The sequence below is a fragment of the Macrosteles quadrilineatus genome, unplaced genomic scaffold (assembly GCF_028750875.1).
Source record: "Macrosteles quadrilineatus isolate MER2022 unplaced genomic scaffold, UCM_ALF_1.0 Scaffold_1__1_contigs__length_201487025, whole genome shotgun sequence".
Lineage (NCBI taxonomy): Eukaryota > Metazoa > Arthropoda > Insecta > Hemiptera > Cicadellidae > Macrosteles > Macrosteles quadrilineatus.
Genome location: NW_026542594.1, coordinates 35,415,679 through 35,443,616, shown reverse-complemented (window position 1 = coordinate 35,443,616; position 27,938 = coordinate 35,415,679). Strand labels below are relative to the sequence as shown.

The 27,938-nt window shown below is 34.1% G+C and overlaps 1 protein-coding gene across 2 annotated transcripts in view; it reads left to right on the top strand.

The window, feature by feature from the left end:
- LOC128982709 (translation initiation factor IF-2, mitochondrial) overlaps nt 1–27,938 on the top strand; it is a 264,910-nt gene that overhangs the window by 10,388 nt on the left and 226,584 nt on the right. Inside the window, exons 2-3 of one of the 2 annotated variants that reach the window (XM_054401650.1) lie at nt 768–945; nt 20,820–20,934. In XM_054401650.1, coding sequence (XP_054257625.1) covers nt 768–945; nt 20,820–20,934 — 293 coding nt within the window. The remainder of the gene's footprint in view (nt 1–767; nt 946–20,819; nt 20,935–27,938) is intronic. The other variant, XM_054401656.1, reaches the window with a different exon arrangement.

Sequence of the window (27,938 nt, the reverse complement as noted above, 5' to 3'; positions counted from 1 at the left end):
TATGGTAGATGTGTAATACTATAGCATACCGTAAATTTGATGAAGACAATTTTCTCAAACCGTGTCATCCCCCATTGCAAACGCAAAGATCGAGTATAACTGCAATAAGCATTTTATACTTATTTGCCAACCCCGTATGAAGGACGGGTACTCTGCTAGTTATTAATAAACTTTTAATTACTAACAATATTCTATACACTAAAAAAGACACATTCAAAAACCTCTGTGAATGCTAGCAAAACTGATGACTTACTAATAAAACAGAGTGTTTAGGAATTCCCCTCGGTTTTCGTAACAATACCATACCGTATTAGTCATCTCCTATCAGTGTAGTATGATGTTAGTCATCGTTTTGAGGCACCAACCCTGTGATTCAGCAGAAGAATGTTTGCAGAAAGATCTTTGCCTAGCTTCCACCCATCCCCCGCCTACACTGCCATGCCGGGGTGCGCCAGGCCCAAGTGCCAACTTAGCTGTAACTACCTGTAACTACATCTAAATAAACAATAAATTGGGCAAAATGAATGACAAAATCAATGTAGGCCTAGTGACAGGATAATCGGATAAATATAAAAAGAATTTGGTGAACAAATCTAAAAGCACAAATGGCTAACACGCATGACAGAGAATTATGGTGTTATCACGTGATAAAAACAAGACAGTAACAGACACTATAAAATATTTTCAAATCTTATCATTTTGGTTAGAGTTTATGTAGGCCTAAGTTTCCACCCTATTATGTTGATTAATTCCAAATTGTTTTGCAGAAAGTTTACTTTTGGTCCTACGTACAACATTTTTGCAAAAAAGATTCTATTTGGTCCAAGTTCATCCCAGATTCAAGTGTTGAATGCTTTCCTTAGTGGACCTGTCACATGTAATAGATGTCAATATTTTCACAACTCTGGACCACATTACGGGAAACGGAAAACCAGAGAGGAAAGGGTAAGAGAGGCTGTAGCTTAATTTAGCTCATATGTTTGGAATAATATTACACTAGTGTACCTGTTGCTCGAATTCAAAGAAAGAGTCGACTCAAAGATTATGGAAATACTCACGATGTATTTAACAGTTTCATATAATCAACATTTCTTGTAAATATCTTATCATTTTTCAAAAGCTGGTCTTGTTTTTTAGTGTTTTCTACAAATGTTTCCTACTCATAGACGCATTAGGTTGTCCATAATAACGATTATAAATTAAAAAAAAATATTATTTCTATTTATTCTACTTGGTGGTGTTCTATGACTTTCCTATGTTTCCATAGTATGCAAATCGGCTCTTTCAATGCTAGATTGGAGGGGGAAGACCCACCTGGCAAGTTCACTGTAGTTAGAGCTCCTGATTTTCACAGTTTTTAGTGTGTAAACATTGTTTTTTTTTAATCAAATTTGTATAAATATTGTGTGGTTTTTAACAGTAAAGTGATATTTCAATGTTTAATCTTAAAGTGTGAAAGGACTTACAAGTAAGGTATAAATACCCCCGCCGCAGAAAACCTGCAGACTAAGCGAATTTCAACTTATCTGATTACATTTTTACTAAAATATTTCCATAAAAATAAGACATATTTATTCCCTATTTAAATTACATTAGATTTAACGAGTGCTTAGGTTTGCTGCTACGGGGAAGGTAAAAAGTGTTTTTTGATCATACGTCAATAGTAGGCCTATAGGATGAAATAAATAAATTTGCAAAATTTTATCAATATATATCCATAAACAAGTAAACTACAAAACAGATTCATTTTCTCCATAAGAATAACATGAGAATTTTAAATTACACTATTTTTGAATTTTCTCTGTGACCGTCAGGCATACAACGGCGCTTCAATATAGGCCTACTAAATTATTTAATTTTTTAAGCTCTACAAAACGGTTTAAAAGGAAATTGCAATTTTTTTTGTTTTCAGGGTCAAAAATGGGAAAACCCCATTTTTACCCCATAAAACCCCCCATAAACCCCCGTTCCCATGGTCCGATTATGCTGGATTGTGAACTCGTTCTAATAAACATAGGTGTACACGTTTGTACCAAATTTCATCAAAATCGGATCATTTTTGCTAGAGTTATCGCGCTAACGGACATATATATATATATATATATATAAAAATATATAAATATATACCCCCGCCGCAGCAAACCTGCGGACTAAGCGAATTTCCATTTGCCTGATTGGATTTACACTAAAATGTCTCCTTAAAAATATCACATTTATTCCCTATTTAAATAACATTAGTTTAACGAGTACTTAGGTTTTCTACAACAGCGAGGGTAAAAAGGTGTTTTTTTGTAAAATGTTAGTAGTTTAGTATGAAATTAATGCATTTTCCAAATTTGATCAAAATATGATCATAAACAAGCAAACTACAACAGTTTACTTATTCTCCATAAGAATAACATGGGAATTTTAAATTTACAGTTTTTTGGAATTTTCTCCGTAACCATTAGGCACATAATAACGCTTCAATATACTAAATTATTTGTTTTTTTAAGCTCTACAAAATGGTTTGGAAAGAAAATGCTAAATTTTAACCCCCATAAACCCCTGTTCCCATAGTCCGATCATGCTGGTTCGCGAACTCGTTCGAATTAACATAGGTTTACACGTTTGTACCGATGATTTTTGCTTGAGTTATCATTGGACACATATATAAATATAGGCCCTATATATATATGAATTTAAACGGATTGTGTTTTTGGTCTCAAGGGACCTGAAAACGAAAAAGTAAATCGGTCCCGGGTCCAGGTCTTACCATGAGTACTACGGTAATAGCTTATTCCCTATATGGGAAATTCGCTAAAAACTGTTAAAATCTACCTGCATATTTTAGTTAGGTCTCTTATCGCTATAGATAACTTGGGTCAGTTGGATTTTGGCCTACCTTTTCTATGAACACAGTCAGCAGTTTTGTGCCCAATATTTAAAATCTGAACCATCTATGAATGACTGCTGTTATCCGGAATTGTAAAGTAGCCTGGATAAAACTTGTCACATAGCCACTTCACTTGAGATACTGGTCTCCAGATAACTTATTCTTAGTTTACACTATCTTTTTAAATTTTTAACAATTTTCCAGAAGAAGATTTATATTTTGTTTTACTACCAGAACTTTTATTACATTTATCTAGATAATTTATTTTGACCATAACTGAAATATTTATACCTATATTTTGATGAATATGGTTTTGTACCTAAAGTATGGACAAAACTAAAAATAAATTCAAGACAACAGACTGCAGACTGTCAGATGAAAGACAGGTGAAAGGGTCTTTGCCAAAGTCAAAGGCTATCCCTATTGACCAGCTACGATTTCTGATGTAAGATTCATAAAAAAATCTTAGGAAATATAATGTTAAATTTTATGGTACAAATGAAATTGGTGCAGTCAAGGAAATTGATATATGTTCATTTAAGGAAAACAAGTCCCGCTATGGAATTATCAAAAAGAAAAATTCTAAATTTAATGTAGCACTGAAAGAAGCAGAAAGGAGTTTTGAAACAAGTTTCATTGAAAAAAATACTAGTGGCTTGTTGGTTACACATATTTCTACAGATGTTATTGATAGTAACTCTGAGGTACCGCATATGACTAGTACTCCTGTAAATAATGTTAAGTCGCTGAAAATGTCAAACTCAGAAGGAAGTTTCAACTTGCTTCAGAGCAATGTAAACAATGAAGTTGGGGAAGTTATGGAAAGTGATAAGCAACAGCTCACACCACCTGATAGAACAAAAACTACCCTAGAGATATTGGGTAATCAGTGGCTAACAGACGAGTCTATTCATTTTTATTACCAGTTACTGTCTGAAACAGTGATCAATAAATCACAGATATATTTGATGAATCCAATTATTGCACAGACTGTTAAATGGCTCAATGATGTTGATCATATACTAAAAACAGCAGACTTAAATAGTAAAACACATGTTTTTATCCCAGTAAACGACTCACCAGCAGTTGATAGACCAGGGGGCTCTGGCTCACATTGGAGCCTACTCCTGTACATCATAAGAAGTAAAGAGTTTTACTATTTTGATTCCTTTGGTCAGACTAATTATGAACATGCAGTGAAGATATGTTCAGCACTGTAAAAACACCTTCACGATGACACAGAGTGTAAAATCAAATCTGTTAAAGTCCCACAGCAAATCAATAATCATGACTGTGGTATCTACTTGCTTATTTTCACTGAGACTATCATTCAGTCTATTCAAAAAGAAGATAGGTCAACTGATCCCTTTCAGGATATATTCCCTCCCATATTATTAAGTGATTTAATTCTAAAAAGGGTTCAATTAGCAATGCTGTATTTCAACCCAATGCTTAGTCTTAGTGTAAGCCTTGTGAGTGGGATGATGGTAAAGGTACAAAATTCAGAAGATGAAATATCACAGCTCAGAGTTAATGCTCAAGATCCTGAACCTTAATGGACAATAAAGGAGTCAAGAAGGAAAACTCAACATTCATCTCAAATTATTAAAGTAAACAGTAATAGAATTCCTACTTCTAATCAGTTTCAAGTTTTGGATGAACTGGATACACCCAACTCCATTGAACAATCTAGGCTACATTAGACAGCAAGAGAATGTCAAAAAACAAAACAAAATTCCATGTAAAAAAAGGAAAAAAAAATCTCAACAAACAAATTAAGTTGTCACTGTACTCAGATAGTCAGGGGAGAAATTTGCACCAACCCAAATTCAAATAGTAAATATTTCATTCCAACCAACTCAGTAAATGTTTGTAGCACACGTTTCCTTAAATTGCTACTAAAATATAAACAGCAATTAAATTATCCAGCTGGTCATAATGTAAACAAATATGTTCTTCATAAGGATAATATGGGAACTTTAAAAGCCACTGGGGCCTCTCAAGGGTTCTTTTTCAAAAATGTAAAGTCAGTTTACAAATCTACACAATTAGACAAACATTTTGGTATATAATAATGTGGGGTTAAATCTTAAAACAAAAAAGCCTTATTGTTTACAAAGTTTCATGTAGCGTATTAATAAGTACCAGGGGACCAAACCATGGCTCGGTATAGGTAATATCGATTGTAAAAGCAATATAAAGGAAACTCAAGTTTTTTACAACTAATTTTGGCTTATTTAACCCTCCGAGTGTTATTTGTCGATGCATCGACACATAACACACTTTGTGTAGTGTTTTGTGTCGATGCATCGACTCACAAACACTGTTTACTGCGAAGGCTCTATGACTGACAAAATCGGATTGAACTGGATCGAGTTACTTATCGTTTTAGCGAATTTCCCTATAGGGAAGTAGCTATTACCGTAGGTGGCACGGTAAGACCTAGACCCGGGACCGATTTACTTTTTCATTTTGATGTCCCCAGAGGCCAAAAACACCATTCGTTAAAATTTTTATATATGTATATATATATAGACTTATATATATATATATATACGTCCGTGAACGCGATAACTTGAGTAATTTTTGTCCGATTTTGATGAAATTTGGTTTAAAGGTGTAAAGCGGGATAAACTTGAATGAGTTCGCGAACCAGCACGATCGGACCATGGGAACGGGGCTTTACGGGGGGTTTTATGGGGTAAAAATTGGTTTTTCTCACTTTTGACCCTCAAAACACAAAATTTCCCAATTTCTCTTTAGACCTTTTTAAAGAGCTTAAAAAAACAAATAATTTAGTATATAAAAGTATTTTTGTTCGACTATAAGTAACGGAGAAAATTAAAAAAATTGTAAATTTAAAATTCCCATGTTATTCTTATGGAGAATATTGTCAAATGTTGTAGTTTGCTTGTTTATGGATATATTTTGATCAAACTTGGCAAATTTATTTATTTTGTACTAAGCTATCAATATTTTACTCAAAAACACACTTTATTTGTTTCCTTGTAGCAGCAAACCTAGGTACTCGTTAAACCTAATGTTATTAAAATATATTTAACTGAAAATCAATTCAGACAAATGGAAATTCGCTTAGTCGGCAGGTTTGCTGCGGCGGGGGTATTATTTGACAGATTCAGAGCTTTCTCCGGAGGTCTGTCTCTAAGCGCTTTTCATTTTAGTTCCGAAAATATTGTAGCAGACAGCTGACGTGCGTATTTGTAAACAGCTTGGTTAACCTCGGACCGATGACTGATGTGTTTTATTACGTTTATCATTCTTTTAGTGTTAAAAATCAAAAGTAGTGATATACGTGGTGCATTATAAGAAGATTTAAGTGATTTTGAAGGGCTGGTTGATGATCCTGAAGAAGTAGGTAGTGATATTGATGTAAATTATCAGCCAGATTCCTAGCTATGGTTAGGCTATGCATTCTTAGCTAAACGCTATGTACTGAAATCTGTTTTTTGCCCATAACTTATTTATTTGCAAATCTACTTCCTTATATTATTATATATTTGTAATCCTCATAAAATTTAGAACAAAGTGGCTATTTTCAAATATTTATAGGCCTATAATTTATACAATTTCATTGAGCGCAAACTTATTTTTTTTTTAATTTTCCAAATTTTTTTTACCTAAAAAATTTTTTTGAAACAAATGTTTCTTATGTTTTATGTATAATATTGAAGCCCATGATTTTCCAAACAAAATGGTATATAGAACAGTATAATTAACATTGTTTTCAAGCTTCTCAGATCCGTTTTAATAAAACCTTGCAAATGAGCAAAAAATAGGCAGACATTAAGGCCAAAACAAGGGACACTCGGAGGGTTATGTTCCAGTGGAGTTTAAATTTATTGAGCGAAGCTCTTATACGTCGACTCTTATGCATTTCGTAATACGCAAACTCCTCCTAGACGGCTGAATCAATCGTTTTCAAATTTTGCATGGTGATAAAGACCTTATCGGTGAGTGCCAACATTTATATGGCGTTAAAAAAGTCTCTCAGGAATCCGCCCCACTGGGTCTCTAAGTTTCAATGTAATCCTTATGGAAGCAGTATTTGACACATAAACAAAGACATATGATCAGCTGTTGACTTTTGAATGCGGTAGATAAAGAAATAGCGGATATCATTATTCCACAGATATTAGAACAGAAACGGTATGGATCATAAATATAATCAAATGACGATAATAGCTTGAGGTCCGTGACGTAGGAAGTGGTGAAGGAAGTAGTAAAGGTGAGCTGTACGGAGTGTGGGAACTGTTTTTGACGATTAGATTAAGGTATCTGCAATCCTAAAATGCTATTAGATGAGAAGGAAACAGGTCCACGACGTAGGAAGTGGTGAAGGAAGAAGTAAATGCAAGCAGTCTGGACTGTGGGAACTGTTTGTGACGATTATATTAAGGTATCTGCAATCCTAAAATGCTATGGGAAGGGAGGAAAGCAGGCCCGCGACGTAGGAAGTGGTGAAGGGAGTTGACAAGGCGAACTGTCCGGAGTGTGGAAACTGTTTATGACGATTAGATTAAGGTATCTGCAATCCTAAAATTCTACGGGAAGGGAGGAAAACAGGTCTGTGACGTAGGAAGTAGTGAAGGAAATTGTCAAGGCGAGCTGTCAGAGTGTGGAAACTGTTTATGACGATTAGAATAAGGTATCTACAATCCTAAAATTCTACAGGAAGGGAGGAAAGCAGGTCTGCGATGTAGGAAGTGGTGAAGGAAGTAGTCAAGGCGAGCTGTCCGGAGTTTGGAAACTGTTTATGACGATTAGATTTAGGTATCTGCATTCCTAAAATTCTATAGGAAGGGAAGGAAACAGGCCCGCGACGTAGGAAGTGGTGAAGGAAGTAGTAAAGGCAAGCAGTCCGGACTGTGGGAACTGTTTTTGACGATTAGATTAAGGTATCTGCAATCCTAAAATGCTATGGGAACGGAGGAAAACAGGTCCGCGACGTAGGAAGTGGTGAAGGATGTTGTCAAGGCGAGCTGTCCAGAGTGTGGAAACTGTTTGCGACGATTATATTAAGGTATCTGCAATCCTAAAATGATATGGAAAGGGAGCAGGGTGTCTACTAGTCGGGAATTCCGGGAAAATCGGGAAAAAGTCGGGGATTTTGAAAGGTCGGGAAAAGTCGTGAAAAAGTAATGAATTTCGGAATTAGGGATGAACGGGTCCCAAAAATTTTAAAAAACTTTCTGGATCTTATATTTTTGATTCATATATTATTGAGTCAGTATTCATAGACATTATTGAATTAGTATCCATATATGTTTTTGAATCAGTATCCATACATTATGGAGTCAGTATCAGTAATAAAGTTGTATCACACAGAATACTTTTCTAATAAAGTCCATTTTATTTTCAAGAAATTCAACTAATGTAAACATAAACCATAACAAACAATACTAATAATAATTAATACACAACAGGTGTTATGTCACATGCCCTTTTTTTTAAGGAACAAAGTCTTTGTATTTTGTTGGAGGCTTTGAAGTTCTTGTAGGTCTTTTCTGCGGTACTTCCACAATTTCAGGTTCTTTTCTCTTGCTGTCTTGAAAATTATGTCCGTATGCTGGCCTGAGGTGAACTCTGTTCCTCCTATAGGTCCCACCTTCGGTTTCAACAATATGAGTTTGGCATTACTATGATAAGAATTCTCACAGTCTCAAGGAACTTAAAGACAATCAAGCTGTTTGTGTACAGAATGGGAAAAGAGATTGGGTCCAAGGAAGAATTTTGAAGAAACATGAAATGCCAAACTCATATATTGTTGAAACCGAAGGTGGGACCGATAGAAGGAACAGAGTTCACCTCAGGCCAGCATACGGACATAATTTTCAAGAAATTCAACTAATGTAAACATAAACCATAACAAACAATACTAATAATAATTAATACACAATAGCTGTTAAGTCACAGTATCCAAATACGTTTTTAGATCAGTATCCATACGTTATTGAATCAGTATCCATACGTTATTGAATCAGTATCCAAATACATTATTGAATCAGTATCTATATACAGTATTGAATCAGTATCCATATACGTTTTTGAATCAATTTCTATACATTATCGAGTCAGTATCTATATACGTTATTGAATCAGTATCCAAATATGTTTTTGAATCAGCATCCATACGATATTGAATCAGTATCCAAATACGTTATTGAATCAGTAACTATCCAAATACGTTTTTGAATCAGTATCCATATACGTTATTGAATCTTCATCCAAATACGTTTTTGAATCAGTGTCCATATACGTAGTTGACTGTTACATTGATACTGTTACTTTGACTATCAAAATATCAAAAACTATCAGTATCCATATAACTTATTGACACTATTCAAATTATTGGGGAACATTAAATTAATATAATAAGCTATTCACTGAGACATTGCTTAGCCATACAAGTTATTACAATCCAAGTACATGGCAATCACTGAGCCATTGCTTAGCCATACAAGAAATTATGTATACCTTGTAGGTCTGATTCTATCATCTTATTTTATCAATGTAAACCAATTGAAAGATTCAATATAAATCTTGCAAAGGTTTTTGTTTGTTTACACCAAAACACATCTTTATATTTATAAAATCAATAAAATAAAATAGGTAACATGCTGAACAACATGATGCTGCAAGTAAAAATTATGAAATAGGCAAGAAGCTCACTGATATTTCCTGAAACACTGTTTCTTCTAATGCATGATTGAAAACAAATATTTCATTCCAATGACAAGTATGAATAGAAAAATGTTGTGTTGCTTCGAATCGAGTTACATTAAAATTTGTTGCTGCTTCACACAACCTAACATTTGATATGGGATTTTCTCAGCATGTGATTCGTTTCGACCGTCAGTGAATTCGCTGCGTCCCGAGTGACAACATATGTTGACGAAGGTACCGTGACCGCGAGACGGAAAAAGGTGTAGTAACATGGAGAATGGACCGAGTTTTTGGTCGGGATTTAAATAAAAATGGTAATGAAAAGTCGGGAAAAAGTCGAGAATTCCATCTGAGAAATCTGGTAGACACCCTGGGGAGGGAATAGGTCCGTGACGTAGGAAGTGGTGAAGGAAGTAGTAAACACGAGCAGTCCGGAGTGTGGGAACTATTTATGACGATTAGATTAAGGGATTTGCAATCCTAAAATGCTATGGGAAGGGAGGTGTTGTATATTAAGCAGATGTTATAATTAACATCTGATGGTTTATTGACTTTGAATTGTAAATATTTTGAAGGTTCTTACTTTATAACTGTATCTGAATTAAATAATATACTTTGAATCAAAACTAATGAATTCTCATTAATCTATACACTGTACGGTATTAAAACATGGCGCAGTCGTCGAATGAACCTAATGTTTCCCTTAATGTACCTCATGAAGCTGCAATTTCCCTAAATGTGAAACCACCAGAAAATTTTACATTCAACCCCAGTGAATGGCCAAGATGGAGAAAACGTTTTGGAAGATACCATTCATTGAGCAGCCTTAAAGAAGCCAGCGGCATAACACAGGTAGATATGCTTATTTACTGCATGGGAGAAAAGGGAGAACAAATACTCGATTCATTTAAACTAAATGAATCAGATATCAACAATTACAATGTTGTTTTGAATAAGTTTGAACAGTATTTCATTCCAAAAAAGAATATAATTTTTGAAAGAGCTAAATTTTTAAAGCGTAAACAAGGATCAACAGAGTCTATAGAAGACTTTGTAACTGCTCTTCATTCTCTAGCAAAAAGTTGTGAATGGGGACAGATTGAAGAGGAAATGATTTTAATGGTCTTGATAATTGGTATGCATGGCGAACCCCTTAGCGATCGTCTTCAGTTGGAAAATGACCTAAAACTTGACTTTGCTGTAAACACTATTCGGAAGTCTGAGGAACTAAAGAAGCAAAAGCATGAACTATCACACTCTGAAGTAGACACAATCACTAAAATGAATCGTAACTTTTCCAACCATTCCCATGCAAACCAAAGTACTAATCAATTTAGTTCACAAAATGATACTTTTCCTAACAAACCCAGTAATACTAAAAAGCCATTCATAAAAATATCAAATCTTGTTTTTGGTGTGGTTTGACTCCATCTCATCAAAAGTATATGTGCCCTGCTAGAAACCACACATGTAAACTCTGTGGTAAAGTTGGACATTTCTCAAAAGTTTGTCGATCAAAAAACGTAAACCATGTTGAAACTGACGATTTTAAATCAATTGACAATCTAAACCCTGAATCACAAGACTTTATTGGTTCTGTGACTCCAAGCCAAATTTATTCATCTACTGATCCATGGACAGTATTATTAAATATCGATGACAGTGACAGTGTTGCATTCAAAATAGATACAGGAGCAGATGTAACAGTCGTGCCATCAGACATTAAATTAAACAGAATTAGATTGTCTCCTACCCTTAAACAGTTTAAAGGGGCTAATGGGCAAGATCTGTCAATTTTAGGGATGGCTACTGTCAAAATGGCATACAAGAATACAACATGCTATGAAACAATATATGTTTCTAAAGGGACTTCTGTTCCTCTTTTAGGAAAACCAGCAATTGAAAAGCTTCAGCTTGTATCTAGAATAAATGAAATAAGTTCTAACTCGTGGTTCGCTAATTACCCAAAACTTTTCAATGGCTTAGGGAATGTTACTGAAAAGTATAAAGTCGAACTAAAAGATAATGTCGTTCCTTATGCTATCAATGCCCCTCGTCGGATCCCCTTGCCTCTGTGGCAGGCTGCAAAAGAAGAATTGAAAAACATGATCTCCATGGGAGTCATAGCTGAAGTCCACCATGCAACAGATTGGTGTGCTCCAATGGTTGTTGTTCCCAAGAAAGATTCCAATACAGTTCGCATTTGTGTAGACCTATCAAAATTAAACAGGAGTGTAAAGCGAAGATACTATCCTATCCAACCAGTTGATGTAACTCTAGCTCAAATCTCTGGAGCAACGCTATATTCAAAATTAGACGCCAACCATGGATTCTGGCAAGTCAGTTTAGATGAAACATCACAAGATTTGACCACTTTCTTGACGCCATTCGGTCGTTTCAAGTTTTTAAAATTGCCTTTTGGTATAAGTTCAGCACCAGAGATTTTCCAACAGTTAGTGAACAAGACCCTCAATGGACAAAAGAATGCAGTCGCTCATATGGATGATATCATTGTTTGGGGAAAAACCAAAGAAGAACACGATCATGCTCTTGAAGAAGTACTTGGAAAGCTTCAAAATGCAGACTTTACTCTAAATAAAGGCAAGTGCCAGTTTTCACAAAAGTCTCTCACATTTTTAGGCCACCAATTATCAAGGAATGGTATCAAAATTGATGAATCAAAGGTGGAAGCCATAACAAAATTGCCTCCTCCTACTAACATAGCAGGTGTGCAAAGATTTATTGGAATGGTAAATTTTGTAGGAAAATATATTCCAAATAAAAGCCTCGGAATACCTGTCGAACTTAGATCAGACTGTGGAACTCAGTTTGCTTCCCAGCGGACATGCTTAGAAAATTCCGAGTTTAAAGTTTTTGCACAAAAGTACAACTTCAAACTAACAACAAGCAGTCCCGGGCATCATCAAAGTAACGGTTCTGCAGAAGCTGCTGTAAAAATAGCTAAAAGTGTCTTATGAAAGGACAAAGAAGACCCTTACCTTGCACTCCTATCCTACAGGAACACACCCCTTACAGCCAAAGGGCTTAGCCCAGCCCAACTTTTGTTCAACAGGAGGTTACGAGATAATTTACCTGTATTGCCACAGAAGCTTACTGAAAGACCTGACTTATCCAGTTTCAAGAAGAGGGAGGAAAAATACAGAGATTCCTACAAAAATCAATATGATAAGCATCACAGTACCAGGGATTTACCCCAGTTGCAACGAGGACAAAAGGTGTGGATCAAAGATCTAAAACGTCAGGGTACAATAACAAAACTAGCCAATGAGCCAAGATCTTATTGGGTAAATACTGAAACAAACACAGTCCGCCGAAACAGATACCACTTGTTTCCGTACAAAAGCCAAACCAGTCCTGAACAATCAGCAAGTATTACTCCACTTCCTTTCTCTAAAAATAACAATCAGTCTCCGAAAACTTCTATAGACTTAAACAATGAACGGAGCTTACTCAAAACCCCTACCTCTCAAACCAACAACACTAATCAGAGTAATCAGAAAGCACCAAGACAAGTCTCTAGAAATACCAGTACACCAACTTTCAATACAAAGTTGTTTGTAAACAATAACAATCCATCTTATTCACAACCAAGTCTCCAATCTAATGAAGAAGTTAGAACAAGGTTTGGAAGAATAGTGAAACCTGTGAAAAGATACGAGGGCAACTAAAAGGGAGAGATGTTGTAATATTAAGCAGATGTTATAATTAACTTCTGATGGTTTATTGACTTTGAATTGTAAATATTTTGAAGGTTCTTACTTTATAACTGTATCTGAATTAAATAATATACTTTGAATCAAAACTAATGAATTCTCATTAATCTATACACTGTACGGTATTAAAACAGGAGGGAAACAGGTCCGAGACGTAGGAAGGGGTGAAGGAAGTAGACAAGGTGAGCTGTCCAGAGTGTGGGAACTGTTTATGACGATTAGATTAAGGTATCTTACTGCAGTATGACAAAAACAATATGAAATGAAATGAAATGAAATATTACTTTATTATCACAAAAACATTTCACAGATCCAGCGTTAGCTGGTGAAACAGGTGATATTGTCAGAGATCTTAAACACTAAGTTACATAACAAAACTAAAATCCACATAGCTTAAACTAAAATATATTTACTTATCATTTAAATAATCGGAAATATTATAATAATTTTTCTGTAAAAGGTATCGTTTGAAATCATTTTTAAATTTTGAAATACTGTTAATTTCTTTGAAATTAGTGGGTAGACTGCTGTAAAGCCTTAATCCCATATAATAAGGAGATCTTTCATATAAACAAAGGCGATGTCTTGGATATTGACAATTTTTTGAGCGTGTAAGATATGGATGACTGATTTGTTTATCATTGTACATTTGATAATTAATTTTAAAATTCACCATCATTTTAAATATATAAAGTGAAGGCAAAGTTAATATCTCATATTTAGCAAATAAAGCTCTGCATGAGGTTCTTTTAGGCAAAAATGATAAAATCCTTATAAATTTCTTCTGAATTTTGAAAACTGCTTTAGAATAAGAAGTTGCTCCCCATAATTCAATCCCGTATTGCAAGACAGAAAAGAACATTGCATAGTACACTGTGAGTTTAGTTTTTAAATCTATTACATTTCTCAAAACATACATTTGAAAGCAAGCCGTATTTAATTTACCAACTACCATTTTTAATGTGTGTTTTCCATGTTAAATTCTTATCGATATCTAAACCCAAAAATTTTGCATTTTCAGTAAAGGATATAATATTATTATCATAAGATAATTCAACGGTGGAGTTTTGCCTATTCTGAATTGTTTGAAATAACATCACCTGTGTTTTAGAATTATTAAGTACTAGTGGAACCCCGTCGAAATTGACGGTTAATCTTGATGTTTTATGTAAATTTAGCTAACTGCGATAGATAGAGTGAAGTTATTAAAATCTTAGTTAAATGAGGGAGGATAAGCATAATAATAAGTATGACGATTGTGTTCCCTAAAAAACGTGATTGATGAATTCGTTTAACACAATATTTCCTACCTTTTTATCGGCTTTAGGTTGCCTAAAAGGTTTTTTTAGAAGTCTTATAAATGTTTGTTCATGAGTTTGTTTCATGTCAAAGTCACTTTCACTACATGGGAGGAGGAGTTCATATAATTAGTCTATCATGTTACGGAAAGAGTCAATATTACTAACGACTAATTCCATCTGCTTTAGGAAAATCATTCAGATTGTATTCGGATTTATAAGTGAATAAATCCATCATCTCATCATCATCATCATGTTCATCTTTGGTTATAAACATACAGAATTTTATTAGCATATTAAATCAGTTTTTTATTCGATAAAAATATCTGATTATCCAGAAAGCAGTAACATTCTTACTTCGATCCAAGCAATTTTAACTCCTTCTCTTGCCACATGGACCCATGTATTTAATCATCCTGTACTTACTTGCTAATTGATTAACTTATGGGGTCGTTTTGACTTGGCCATATCGATTACATAAAGCTGTGCATGTATTTCGTGGATGGAATGAACCATAATTGTAGGAAATTTGACCACAAATCTTAAACATTTGCAGAACCAAATCCATAACCTAGTCCAGCCTTGGTACCTAACAAATGATGCAAATGCGATGAGATGTGATGGCACTGTTGTGTTTCAGAATTTGTTGTATGTAGTGAGGTTTAGAGGCGTTGTTCGACCTAGCTAGATGTGTACATCAAAGTAAAAATCCTGTACACATTTTTTTTAATACCTGAATTAGTGAATTGACATTAATTTACCTACCGTACTTCACCAAAACCATAGATGAAACATACTCCGTAAATAGCCTATTCCAAAACTTGAACACAGCTCTCATTCTCAATGTACTCATCTATAACACAATTTTCAACCCGATTATAGAAAACTTTTAAACCAATGAATGAATTTCTGGTCTTCTTTCTTGAATTCAATAATATTCTTGAACCTTACAATATGTATAAGCTAACCCGATAAGGAATAATTATATGTTCCTTTGAAACTGATATGTCACACTGATTTCAAAATTTCAAATTTGTTAAGAGCAATTAAGCATAGATTTTTGAACAAAACATTTAAAACGCATCATAAATTCATCATTTTGTTGAAACCATAAAAACTTGCCATGCAGTGGAGAATCAGTTTTAAATCATAAATAATAATGTGTAAACATTTAATTTTGACAGTTTCAGTAGACTTTTGAATACAATTTTAATATTAACAGCTGGTTCATTAAAAGTAGTGTAAAATTATCCATATGGTCGTAATGTAAACAAAACTGCTGAGTGAACTTTAAAGGCCTCTGGGGCAGAGCCCCAAGGAAATTTACCTCGTTTCTCTTTTGAGGGCTCACCTACAGACCAATACCTTTCTTTAGACACCCCTACCAAGTTTCTACACTCAGCCGTTCTCTCAAATTAGCTGTGACAAAACCCTGTTTTTCCTCCATAAGAATAACATGGGATGGGAATTTAAAGGCCACTGGGGCAGAGCCCCGAAGGAATTTACCACGTTTCTCTTTTGATGGCTCATCTACAGACCAAGACCTTTCTTTAGACACCTCTACCAAGTTTCTACGCCCAGCCATTCTCTCAAATTAGCTGTCACAAAGAAAAACAGTTTCAAATTAATATATAGATAAGCCCGTTGGCTGTAAACCAATTAGATAAATTAAGAATAGAAAGACTGATTTCTTGTTTGAGATTTTGCAAATTATTTGATTTAACTATTGCTGTAGTGTCATCAGCATATAAGATAAGGTTAGACGATACATTTCGAGGTAAGTCATTAATAAATATTAAAAATAGCAAGGGGCCTAGTATTGACCCTTGCGTAACCCCACATTTAGTGTTAAGCCACTGTGAAATACATTTTTTACAATTTTTTACGATTATTGTTCTTTGATGTCTGTTAGTCAAATATGAATGCATCCAAGACAGAGCCATATCAGAAAATTCATAATATTTAAGTTTACTCATTAATATATTGTAATTTACACAATCAAATGCCTTGGATAGATCACAGAACACCGCAGCTGTGCTCTGAGACCCATCCAAGCCATCAGAAACCTGATTTATGAAATCTGAGACAGCAGATATAGTGTTTTTCCCAGATCTAAAACCATATTGTTTATTGGTAAATAAATAATTATTTTCGAAATATGAATAGATTTGGTTGTAAGCAATATTTTCAAAGATTTTAGACAAAGATGGGAGTATTGAAATAGGACGATAGTTATCAGGGTCCATTACTGAGCCTTTTTTGAAAAGTGGTTTCAGCTCAGCATTTTTTAATTGATAGGGAAAAATTCCTTCATCAAAACATTGATTGATTACTAGACACAGAGGCTCTGCAATATGGCTTATGACATTTTTAATTAATTCAATAGGAATTTCATCCCATCCAGAAGATTTTTTATTTTTTAAATTTCTAACGGTTTTTTTAATTTCTAAAATTGGTACATGTCTGAACTGAAATTTCATTCTTATATTATTAGGCCTACTAGTATTATTAATCAAATTAGTTGCAGTGTGTAAGCAAGGCATACAATTTATATTTTTGTAAATGTTACAAAATTTATCATTGAGAAAATTTACCACATTTTGTCCATCTTTTAATTGCTTGTCTCCGACACACAAATCAGGGAAATCCAAATGATTGGAATTCAGGACTCCAAGTTCAGACTTCACAACATTCCACACCGCTTTGCTCTTATTATCTGAAGATGATATAACTTTACAATTAAACATTTTCCTAGCCTTATCGCAAACCGCTTTGAATATTTTTCTATAGTTTTTGTAATACTTTTTAAAATTAACATCTTGAACCGTTTTGGCAATAGTGCTTGGCTCTCTTTTTCTCTGACTTGATATTTTAATACCTTTAGTCACCCAGCTTTTCCTATACCGTATTTATTTTTGGGTGGTTTGTTAGTGTAAAATTTAAGAGGGGAACATTTATCAAAATTTACTAACAAACAACTGATTGAAAAAATGGTTAAAATTAGTTTGAGCATCTTGTTGAGGCAATGTATTCCAATTAACTCCTGATATGTGTTGATAAAAAAGCCCTTTATTTTGTTTTGAAAATAATCTTTTTTTGTACTGTATTTTTTTGCAAAGTGCAGTATTTCTTGAAATTTCAATAAAAAGTGCCCTGTGATCCGAAACACCTAGTTCAAGGTTCATTTTAGATCTTATATTCTGGTTAAAAACAAAGTTGTCATTAGTTAAAATATTGTCAATGCATGAGCTTGTATTTATAGTTATTCTAGTTGGAGAACGAAAATTAATTGTAAAACCGTACATGCTGATTAAATTTAAAAACCTAGTTTTATGGCTGGGTGAGCTGCAGGTTTCTAAAATATCTATATTAAAATCTCCTGCTATACAAATCTGATAAGTTTTTACATATTTTTGTAGCTTAGAAAGTAGCAATTCTAATTTATCTATAAATATTATAAAATTATTCTCATATGGAGTTCTATAAATTGAAACAATAATAACATTGAAAATAGGTATTTCAATACTACAAACTTCAAAAATACTTTCTTCATTGTATATATATATATATCTGTCATTTCTTTAAAAACATAATCAAGTTTCAAAAGTATGCATGAACCTCCCCTTGCAATTGAGCTTCTACAATAATAAGCTGCTAACTTAGACTTGATAACAAATTTATTTGATTATCCTGTAAACAATGCTCATTCAAACACAATACATCAACATTTGAATCATCCAAAAATAAGTGTATATCATGCAGTTTTTTCACCAGACCACCCTGAATATTCAAGTGCATGATAAATGCATTTTTCTTATTTGCACAAAAGGATTGACCATATTCCCACTTAACACATTTTTTATACAGATCAAAATGACACTCTTTGCAATTTACACAGTAGTTATCTTGGTCTAAAAGGCTTACATTAGAGGATTTATCAGCATTTAAAAAAGATGAATTTTTATCAACATTTAAAGGAATTATTTCTTTGGGGTAAGATAAATTTTCTTCAATTTCTCTTTGTTTAGTAGTTAATGTATGGATTGAATTGGATTCTTTTGGAAACTCTGGATAAGTTTTAACACATGATATACTCTTATACTTAAAGCTAACCCCCTTCAAATTTGATGACAAATTGGTATTCATAAAAAACTACTATTATTTAAAGACATTTGACATGGTGGAACTTGAATATTTACACTATTTACACTCTCTAATGCGCCACTGCTCTGCTTTTTAACACTTCCCGGAAGCTTGACCACTTCACTAAACTGATATATAATATGAAATATAATATGAACCTTGATGACTCCGCTCAATTTTTTGGATGCCTCTGCGAACGCCACCTAGTTATGAATACAGCTGTCCAAACTATGCTAACACGTTCGCTGCTGAAAACCTTTATACAAGCGCTCGTAAACTGCGGCGAGGCACGGCACTTGGTTTTTTTTTTTTTTTTTTTTTTTTTAAGAGGTCGGCTGCATCTTTTACCTTGCATTTTCCCGTCCACATAGACTACAAATCTGTGCATGGAAAGTATCCAGGAAAGCAAGGGGTGAGCCGGTACAGTAAATGTTTGCGGCATTGACCAGGATCCGAACCCACGACATCGCTGCCTTGGGCCCGAAGTCCGCGGCCCTACAAACTGAGCCACTGACTCACCAAAGTGGTATGCCTAACGGTTACGGAGATAATTTAAAAAAGTTTAAATTTAAAATTAACATGTTATTCTTATGGAGAATAAATAAACTGTTGTAGTTTGTTTGTTTATGGATATATTTTGATCAAAGTTGGCAATTTTGTTTATTTCATACTAAGCTATCAACATTTCAATAAAAAAAAACACACATCATACCTTCCCTGTAGCAGCAAACCTAGGTACTCATTAAAAGTAATGTTATTGAAATAGGAAATAAATGTGAACATTTTTAGGGAATATTGTAGTAGAAATACAGCCAGGTAAATGGAAATTTGCTTAGTCTGCAGGTTTGCTGCGGTGAGGGTATTTACTTGTTTTGTCCAACCAACATAGTTACTTGGCAACCTATAAGGCCAATGTTAAATTTTAAAATTTTCGAATGAGCTGTGCAGCGATATATGAATTTTCCTGTGTGGTCAATCATGTTTTCGAGGCTATAAGTCCCTAATTTCAAAATTTAGTGAAAATCCTTCTGTTGGATTTCGAGATATATATTACAGACTGACGGACAAACAGACTTTGCTTGTATTAGAGTATAAGATATATTTTCCTAAGAGAAGAAATCAGCAATCAATAAAATTAGTGTGATTGTAAAGCATAACTTAATACATGTATAATAACATTTTATTTTATGTATCTGTTAGCAGTAAGCAATCTCATTCATATCTAATAGCCTACAAGTGAAAGATGTCAGTGCACCATAAGTATACTAAGTAGGCCTACTTAGTATATAAATTCTATATAGTCAATGATATTACTTAACATTTCAAGCCAAGACCATTCCATTCAAATATTAAAAAGCAGTAACTAGTGATTCTACTGCTGATTTTGGATAAAAGGGAGAAAACATTTACCACTTAGACTTTAAATTATGCTTATGCCAAAGAACAGTTTTGGACATTGAGATGGAATAATGGCACACAAAAACAAAACCACAGAGGAAAACTTTGGTTATCACACTACAACTTTTTTTGTTGCTGTTAACAGTGTATTTTAAGATTTCCCTTAAAGTAAAAAAAATATTATAAACAATAAGCCCAGTGAACTTGAATTTTTTATCCTAAAGAGTCCTTGGAGCCTAGCTGTTTCAACTCATAAAACAATTGTAAAACTAAAAAAAGAAATTTCTAATTCCATAGTGACCTAGATTTTTCAATTACAATCCCTTTGGTATTTGAAAAAAATATTTTGAGATGGTATATAACACTTCATCGACTGTTTGAAATTAACATTGCTCTTATGGCAGGCAAATCCAAGATTGCCGTCAGCATTCAAGGATTCTCTTGGAAAACAATTATAAAACCACAAAGAAAATGTCTAATCCCACAGTTCCCTAAATTTAGATGCTAATTAACTTTTCAGCGACTGTTTGAAATTAATCCAAAATGGCCGCCAGCATCCAAGGACTCTTTTACATCGCAAACTTATAAGAAATGGGTATTCTGAATTAATATTTACAGTACATATTTGAAGAATAAATACATTTAGTTTAAACACGTTTTCATTCATAAACATATTTTTTTTTTTAGAAAGCTCCTCAGACTATTGAATTGCCAACTTCAAAATTCAAACAAATCCCAACTGTAGAAGTATGGAAAAATATGACTGTTCATCAACTAGCAGAAGCAATGGACAAGAATGTTGGTATGTATTTTCTTTTAAGCACACTAAGCAAAAAACCAATGGCTTGGTCCTTTGTCCGCAGTGCCATGTTATGTTGTCAGGATCACCTAATTTTTATATTTTATATATTGATTTATTTAACGGCACATCATTAAGGTTGACTCACATTTTACTAAAAACAGCCACAGAGTTCTAAAGGAAGTATTAAAAGATACCTAGCCTACTAAACAGGCAGTGTAGCCTGCCTTATAAATCCAAATCACCACTATCAGGAATGTTTGTATATACAGGTGTCCCGTAAGTAAACAGCCAAACTCCTGGAAATGGTTCTATGGGTCAAAATAAAGAGAAAATCAAGAATAACATTTTTTCCAAAATGGCTTCGTTAACCAGATTTTGATATTTTCACATTAACATTTTTATCTTTAAAGTTTTTCAACCGATCATTATGAAACTTGGTATGTATTAATACAATTATTTTGTTACCTTACAATATCCTTGTTTGACAGGGGTGCCCATTCCCCCTATAAGGCTTATGACACAAATTCCCCCCCCCCCAAAACTGGTCAAGACAAACCTCCCCCAAATCAGTCGTAGGTTCACCCCATAAATCAAGTGACACTTCAATAGTTCATTGCTTGTACATTTACCCACTTAGCACTGATTATTGAAACAAAACATTATAGTTACAAACACATTGGCTAAATAAACTAAAAAATAGCATAACATTTTCAGTTGATGCTAGATATTAAGGTAAACTATTAAACTAAAAAATTAAGTTTTATAAAATTCTCTTTGGTTTAATCAAAGCCGGTGTTAAGTAAACACTTAATCGAGGAAAGGTAATGTCAGTTGCAAAATGAATTAATTTAAAATATAAGAGTAAAATTTTGCCTACTACTAGTAGTACAGTTCTCGCAGCTAGTCTGGGCGCGCGGACCTTTGTGTACTAGCCGTCCTGAAAATTACGGCTCACTCACCCCCACAGCCCACAACCCTCAGTCACTGCACTGACGGCTGGAATGGTGGCACGATAATTTTCGTGACATATTTTCAAAGATTTCAAGACTTATAGTGCCCGTAGAAATATGATCTATACACCGTTAATTGGGTAAGGTTTTGGTATTAAATCTTCATTCATACAAGATACGATTTATTATTGTTGGTTCTGAATGTTTCAAAGGGAAAGGTAAAGTAACTTTTCTGCATCGCCTGAGTTAAAATTTTTAACTGTAATTTCACTAAAATCTTAGGATATAGTGAGTGTTCTATGAAAAGTCTTTATTCGTATACATATGCTATCAAAATATGCTAATAAAATACATTTTTGGTCAAATTAAAAATAGAGTATAAGAAATATGGTAAATGTATCAAAACTTCCGGTAGCCTATGTTAATGAAAATAATAACAAATGAAATACTTTAACCGAACGAACTATACCAAATAGAACTATACTAGGGGAAAAAAGCACAAAGTTAATTGTTTTACGTACTACATTTTTATTAAACATTTTTTGAAATTTAACACATGGTAACAAATTCAAAATTTGATATGTAGGTACAATTTACAAAATATGAACCAGCAAATTTTAATTAATACTATTTACATAATTGATACTTACAACAACAAAAAATCACCAAGTTGATAATTTAACTTTTACGTACATTTTAATTGAAATCTTTTATAAATTCAAAACAGGATGACACATTCAAAAATTTACATGTAGGAACAATTTACAATATCTGAAGCAGCAAATTATAATGAATACTATATACATGATTGATACATACAAAAACAAATCACCAAGTTGATAATTTAACTTTTACGTACATTTTAATTGAAATCTTTTAAAACAGGATAACACATTAACAAATTTACATGTAGGTACAATTTACAGTATCTTAAGCAGCAAATTGAATTAATACTATTTACATGAATGATACATACAATAAAAAAAATCACCAAGTTAATTGTTTTACGCACATTACGCATACACAAGGTTAACTAATTCAAAATTTGACATATACAATATCTGAAACACCAACTTTAATTGATACTAATTGATAGTCAATCATTAATTGTCAATGAATCAAGTAGATTGATACATACAATGTTTGAAAATCACAAACTCCATTTTTTTTTACGTACATTTTTTCCACATTTAACATTAGGGTAAGAATTTCCAAATTTAACATGTACAATTGGGTAACAATATGTGAACCATCAGCTAATATAATTAACAGGGCACTATTTACATGATTGGTATATACAATTTAATCCAAGTCTTCAATGCCACTCAAACCATCACTCAAACCATCACTGCTGTCGCTGTCGCCATTTCCTAGTGATATTACCATAGTTTCCACGAGTTCGTCGATCCGTGGCTCATCTGAAGCGTAATTGTTTTCAATCGTTTTCACGTGCTCACACTTAGATTCCCATTCTTTGGCACCGATAAGGTTAAACTTTTCCTCTGCTAAGGTCTTGATGCTCTCAAAGCTGCATTGGACGTTTCTGCTTGCTACGTATTTCTTGACTCAGCCCAAACAAGCTCGATGGGGTTCAAGTCTGGATGGTATGGAGGAAGACGTAGAACAGCTTGTCCATGAGTGGTAACTAGTTCGTCAAGTTCATAACGAACAAATCTTGGTTTGTACTGAAGAATGAGTTTGTACAATTCTGGAACCAGCAAATCATCAGAAAACAGTATCCTGTGTTGTGTGAGCCAATCCTGAAATGAAATAATTTGTTCAATGTGCTATACAGCATACACAAAATACACACTTTTGAAATACATTCAAACATTTATAGCATATAAACTCACCATAAGGTAATAAGAACATATCTGCATTACTTATTGTAGTAATGGAAGTTAATACAGTGTTTTTTCTTTGGAAAATTGAAATAGCTTAGCATAAAATCCATAAACAGGGAAACTGCAACAGTTTAGTTATATTCTTCGTAAGAATTACATGGAAATTTGTAATTAACAATTATCTTCGTAACCAATAACCATACAAAATGAATTAATCTAAATTAATTTAAGGAAAATATTTACCTTCATTTCTTGTTTTCTGCTTTTCGAAGTAGGCGCTTTGTCTGTTTGTGAATTGTGGTAGGGGGCGTTGTCGACAACAATCACAGATCTTGCTGGTATGTTTGGTAAAAGTTTTTCGTTCATCCACTTAAACATTGTTTCCTTATTTACATTATCGTGGTAATCACCCGTTACCCTTGATGCCTTCCACATTGTCAAGGCATTTGGAACAAATCCAGCTTCACTTCCTGTGTGTATCATTATCAATCTTTGCCCTTTGGAAATGGGTGCACGCATTCCTTTGGCTGATTCATCTGACCACGATGCACTTTTTACATGGCTTGTTAAAATGTAGGACTCGTCCAGGTAAATAATTTGACGACCTTCATTTCTGTAACGTTTGAGTGATCTTAAAAACGAAATCCTCTTTTCTCTTATTTCATTAGTTTCAATTAACAACTTACGGTTATTTTGTGTTTTCCTCCATTTAAACCCAAGATCTCTAAGAATTATTCTGAGGCTAGACACCGATCCTTTAAAGTCCATCCGCTCTTTTAATTCTTCTCTTAAAGATACTGTTGGCAGTTGTTTTTTTTGGAAATGGAATTCGTATACTAAACGTCTGATGAGGGCTTTATCAAACTCGTCCAATCCTGTGATAGGCCTATTTCGACTACCCTTGAGTTTTTTTGGAGTACAAAAACTGCCCTCTTCGTCGTCACCAAGAACTGTTAGATTTTTAAGTTCATTATTTATTCGTGTAATTTCCCGCTCCGAAACTCCTGTAGCCACTGCTGTTCGGGTACGGGCCTTTGACAAGGCAATGCTTAAAGTTTTGTCATCCGCCTCCTTTTTCATGAATTTATAAACATTACTTACGATTTCACGACCTTGGCTGTGCAGTATTCTACCCTTCAATTTCGTTTTCACTCTGTCACACATAATAACATTGATTTAAACTTGTTATTTAATATAACACTCGATATATGGACGAGTTAAATAAAGAATCAAACACAATTTAAATACAGTATGAAGAACACTGCCGCTTTACGAAGTTATCTCTTATAAGACACGTTTCGCACTGGCATTCGATATTGTTTTGACGGAAGCAGACTTTAAAATATGCATAACGAGAATGATGAGTCACAGGTTGGTCATCCCCGGTCATCCTCCCCCCCCCCCTCCACCACGACAAAGCCGTGAAAGACAGCGCTGAGGCGCTGAACAACCCCAGAGAGCCGTGTGTGCCAGATGTTTTTGGAAGTGAGGAATAATCACTCCCCGCTACACCCCCCGCATTAGCATGGCCGCGCGCCCAGACTAGCTGCGAGAACTGTACTCAGTGCATTCCAACGTAACCTTGCAAGAAACATACGTAAAAAAGGTTACAAATTTGTTCAATAGGATGTGAAGACTGCTTGCAATATCCAAAATCAATGATGACTATATTGTTGTTGCTACTTCTCAGAACTGATTGGTAGAAACTAAAAATCATGATTACAAAATTGTGTACAAAGCAAATTATGTACTGTAGTTGTGTAGTTCTCTAAAAATTGTAATTATGTGTTTATCACCTTGTTTTAATGAACATGCATATTTTAAGGCCTAATCAAACCACATGTTAAGCAATTTAAAATCAAAAACAACAATTTGTTAAAATATATTAAAACATTTCAATTTTACAGTTTCCACAAAAGTCTATTAGGAAAATAATTCCCACATGCATGATGTTTACAACTAGAGGGAAGAGGTTAATACAGCAACGGTTATACAATATTACTTTGTTAACAATATTTCAATATTACAATTACAATATTATTCAATTACAGTATTTCCTTTGATCAATAAACATTTTAGACCCACCACTTAGCTGTATAAAATATTCTTGTACAACTAAATCGGCTGCTAGACTATTAAGAATCTATATCTATATATATATATATAATACGTGAAGCCGTTTTTTGTTAACGCAACTCCTCCCTTATTTGTGGACAAATTTCAACGTTTAAGGTGTCAAAAGATTCGTCTCAATATGTAGTTTTGCAATAAGGTTTTAGACTTTTAAAATTCCTACTCTTAAGGGCGTGAGACCCTCTCAAAGGTCGGGTTTTCCCCATAAGAAATACATAGAACAAATTTAAAAACAAAAAAAAACAGCTGGTTATAAAAAGAAACTCATTAGCTTTTTGGGAGTAAACATTAATGTTTGTAATATTCAGTAGGTTAAGACCAAGTTAAACAGTTAATCAGTTTTGTTGGAAGAACAGAAAACGCCTCAAGTTCAAAGAAGAATTATTGTAAACGGGAGGATGAGACAATTAATAATAAGATATCTTATGCGTATGAGGAGAGTAGAAAAAGAGAGGCCTGGTCTAACAGATACCCATCCAGATACACATTCACTTGGTGAGATCAAGATATTTCAAAACATTTATTAGAAACTATAATAATGCCTTGACTATCATAAGTTCAAGTAGTAATATCATACCAAATCTTGGCGGACCTTATGTTTTTACTGTTGACTTTTGTATTACTCGCTCTACTTCAATTGAGAAAAACGCAAATGGATTGTTTACTTCTAGGTTATGTTTCCAGTTCCTCGGACAAACTTATACAAAGTTTTTTGACTTAATTCACCAACACAATCCAGACATTTCAAGTCAAAAATAAGAAGTTTCAAAAACTGATTTGCTATTGAAAGTTTTAGTGGCAATATTAGACCAAACATAAGTGAAGGAATTAGTGTTTATGTTGTCACCGATCGAGTAGTTACGGTCAAGTTTATTTGAATGATTCAGGAGAGGCAAATAATATACGCTGCTCAAAAAGAGAAAATGAAAATTGCTTTCCAAATCTTATAGCTACAAGAGTTATCCAACCTATTTCGACAAATGAATCCATACTTTCAAAACTTTTGGACAGGTATTATGAGAAACTCCACTGAACAACGTGAGAACGTTCTGATGCGGGGCATATACTGTGACTGACAGACAACACGTTAAAATACGTTAACCAGCTTTCAATGGTGTTGCTGCCTTAGCCTATTCAAAGCAGATTATGACTGTCCAGCTGGTAACCCGGAGTTTGTGGGTTAAAAATGGAGCACATGAATTTGTTGATACTGTATCACCCCACTTTACAGGATTCTCTACGGAGAAAATTTGTTTTATTAGGGGAATGTCTCAAATCAAAGAAATAAAATAACCCAAACACAGGTTATCAGTAAGGCAACAGTTTTCTTCAATTCTCAATGCTGGAAAAACTTTGTAGCATCATGTTAACTTGAATTGAAGCAGATCGTTCAGCATTCATTAGAAGTTAGTTATCAGTTAAAACTGAGAGCAGAAATAATGTAGGTGAAACTTGACGACGCAAATACAGATACCTATTTAAAATTAGTTTCAAACAAGTGTTTCTAAAATGTAACTATAATTACTCAAATTTAAGCATAACGTTTTCCTCGGCGTTACGTTTCATACTATGCGGCTCATTGAGCCGCACGGGTTCTCTAGTTGAAATAGAATACATAGTATTTTATCATAAATCAGCCATCCTGTTACCAGAGAAATAGGCCTAAACGAATTAATAGTTATGGCATTTAATCATAGTATAAATAAATAAACGATACATAGGCCATGCCATTTTATCACAACGCTGAAAAGTGTTGTACACGCTGAATGTTTGCAGGTGTCAACTTCAATAATGATCGTCGGTATGACTCGCGGTCACGGCATGATCGCCGGTATGACTTCGCGGCCATGGCGTGATCTTCTGAATGACTCGCGGTCACGGCATAATCGCCGGTATGACTTCGCCATGGTGCGATCGTCCTTATGACTCCGCGGTCACGGCGTGATCGTCGGTATGCCTCGGCGGAATCGTCGGTATGACTCGGCGGGATCGTCGGTATGACTCCGACTCCGCGGTCATGGCGTGATCGTCAGTATCATTCGTGGTTACGGCATGATCGTCGGTAAAACTTCGCGGC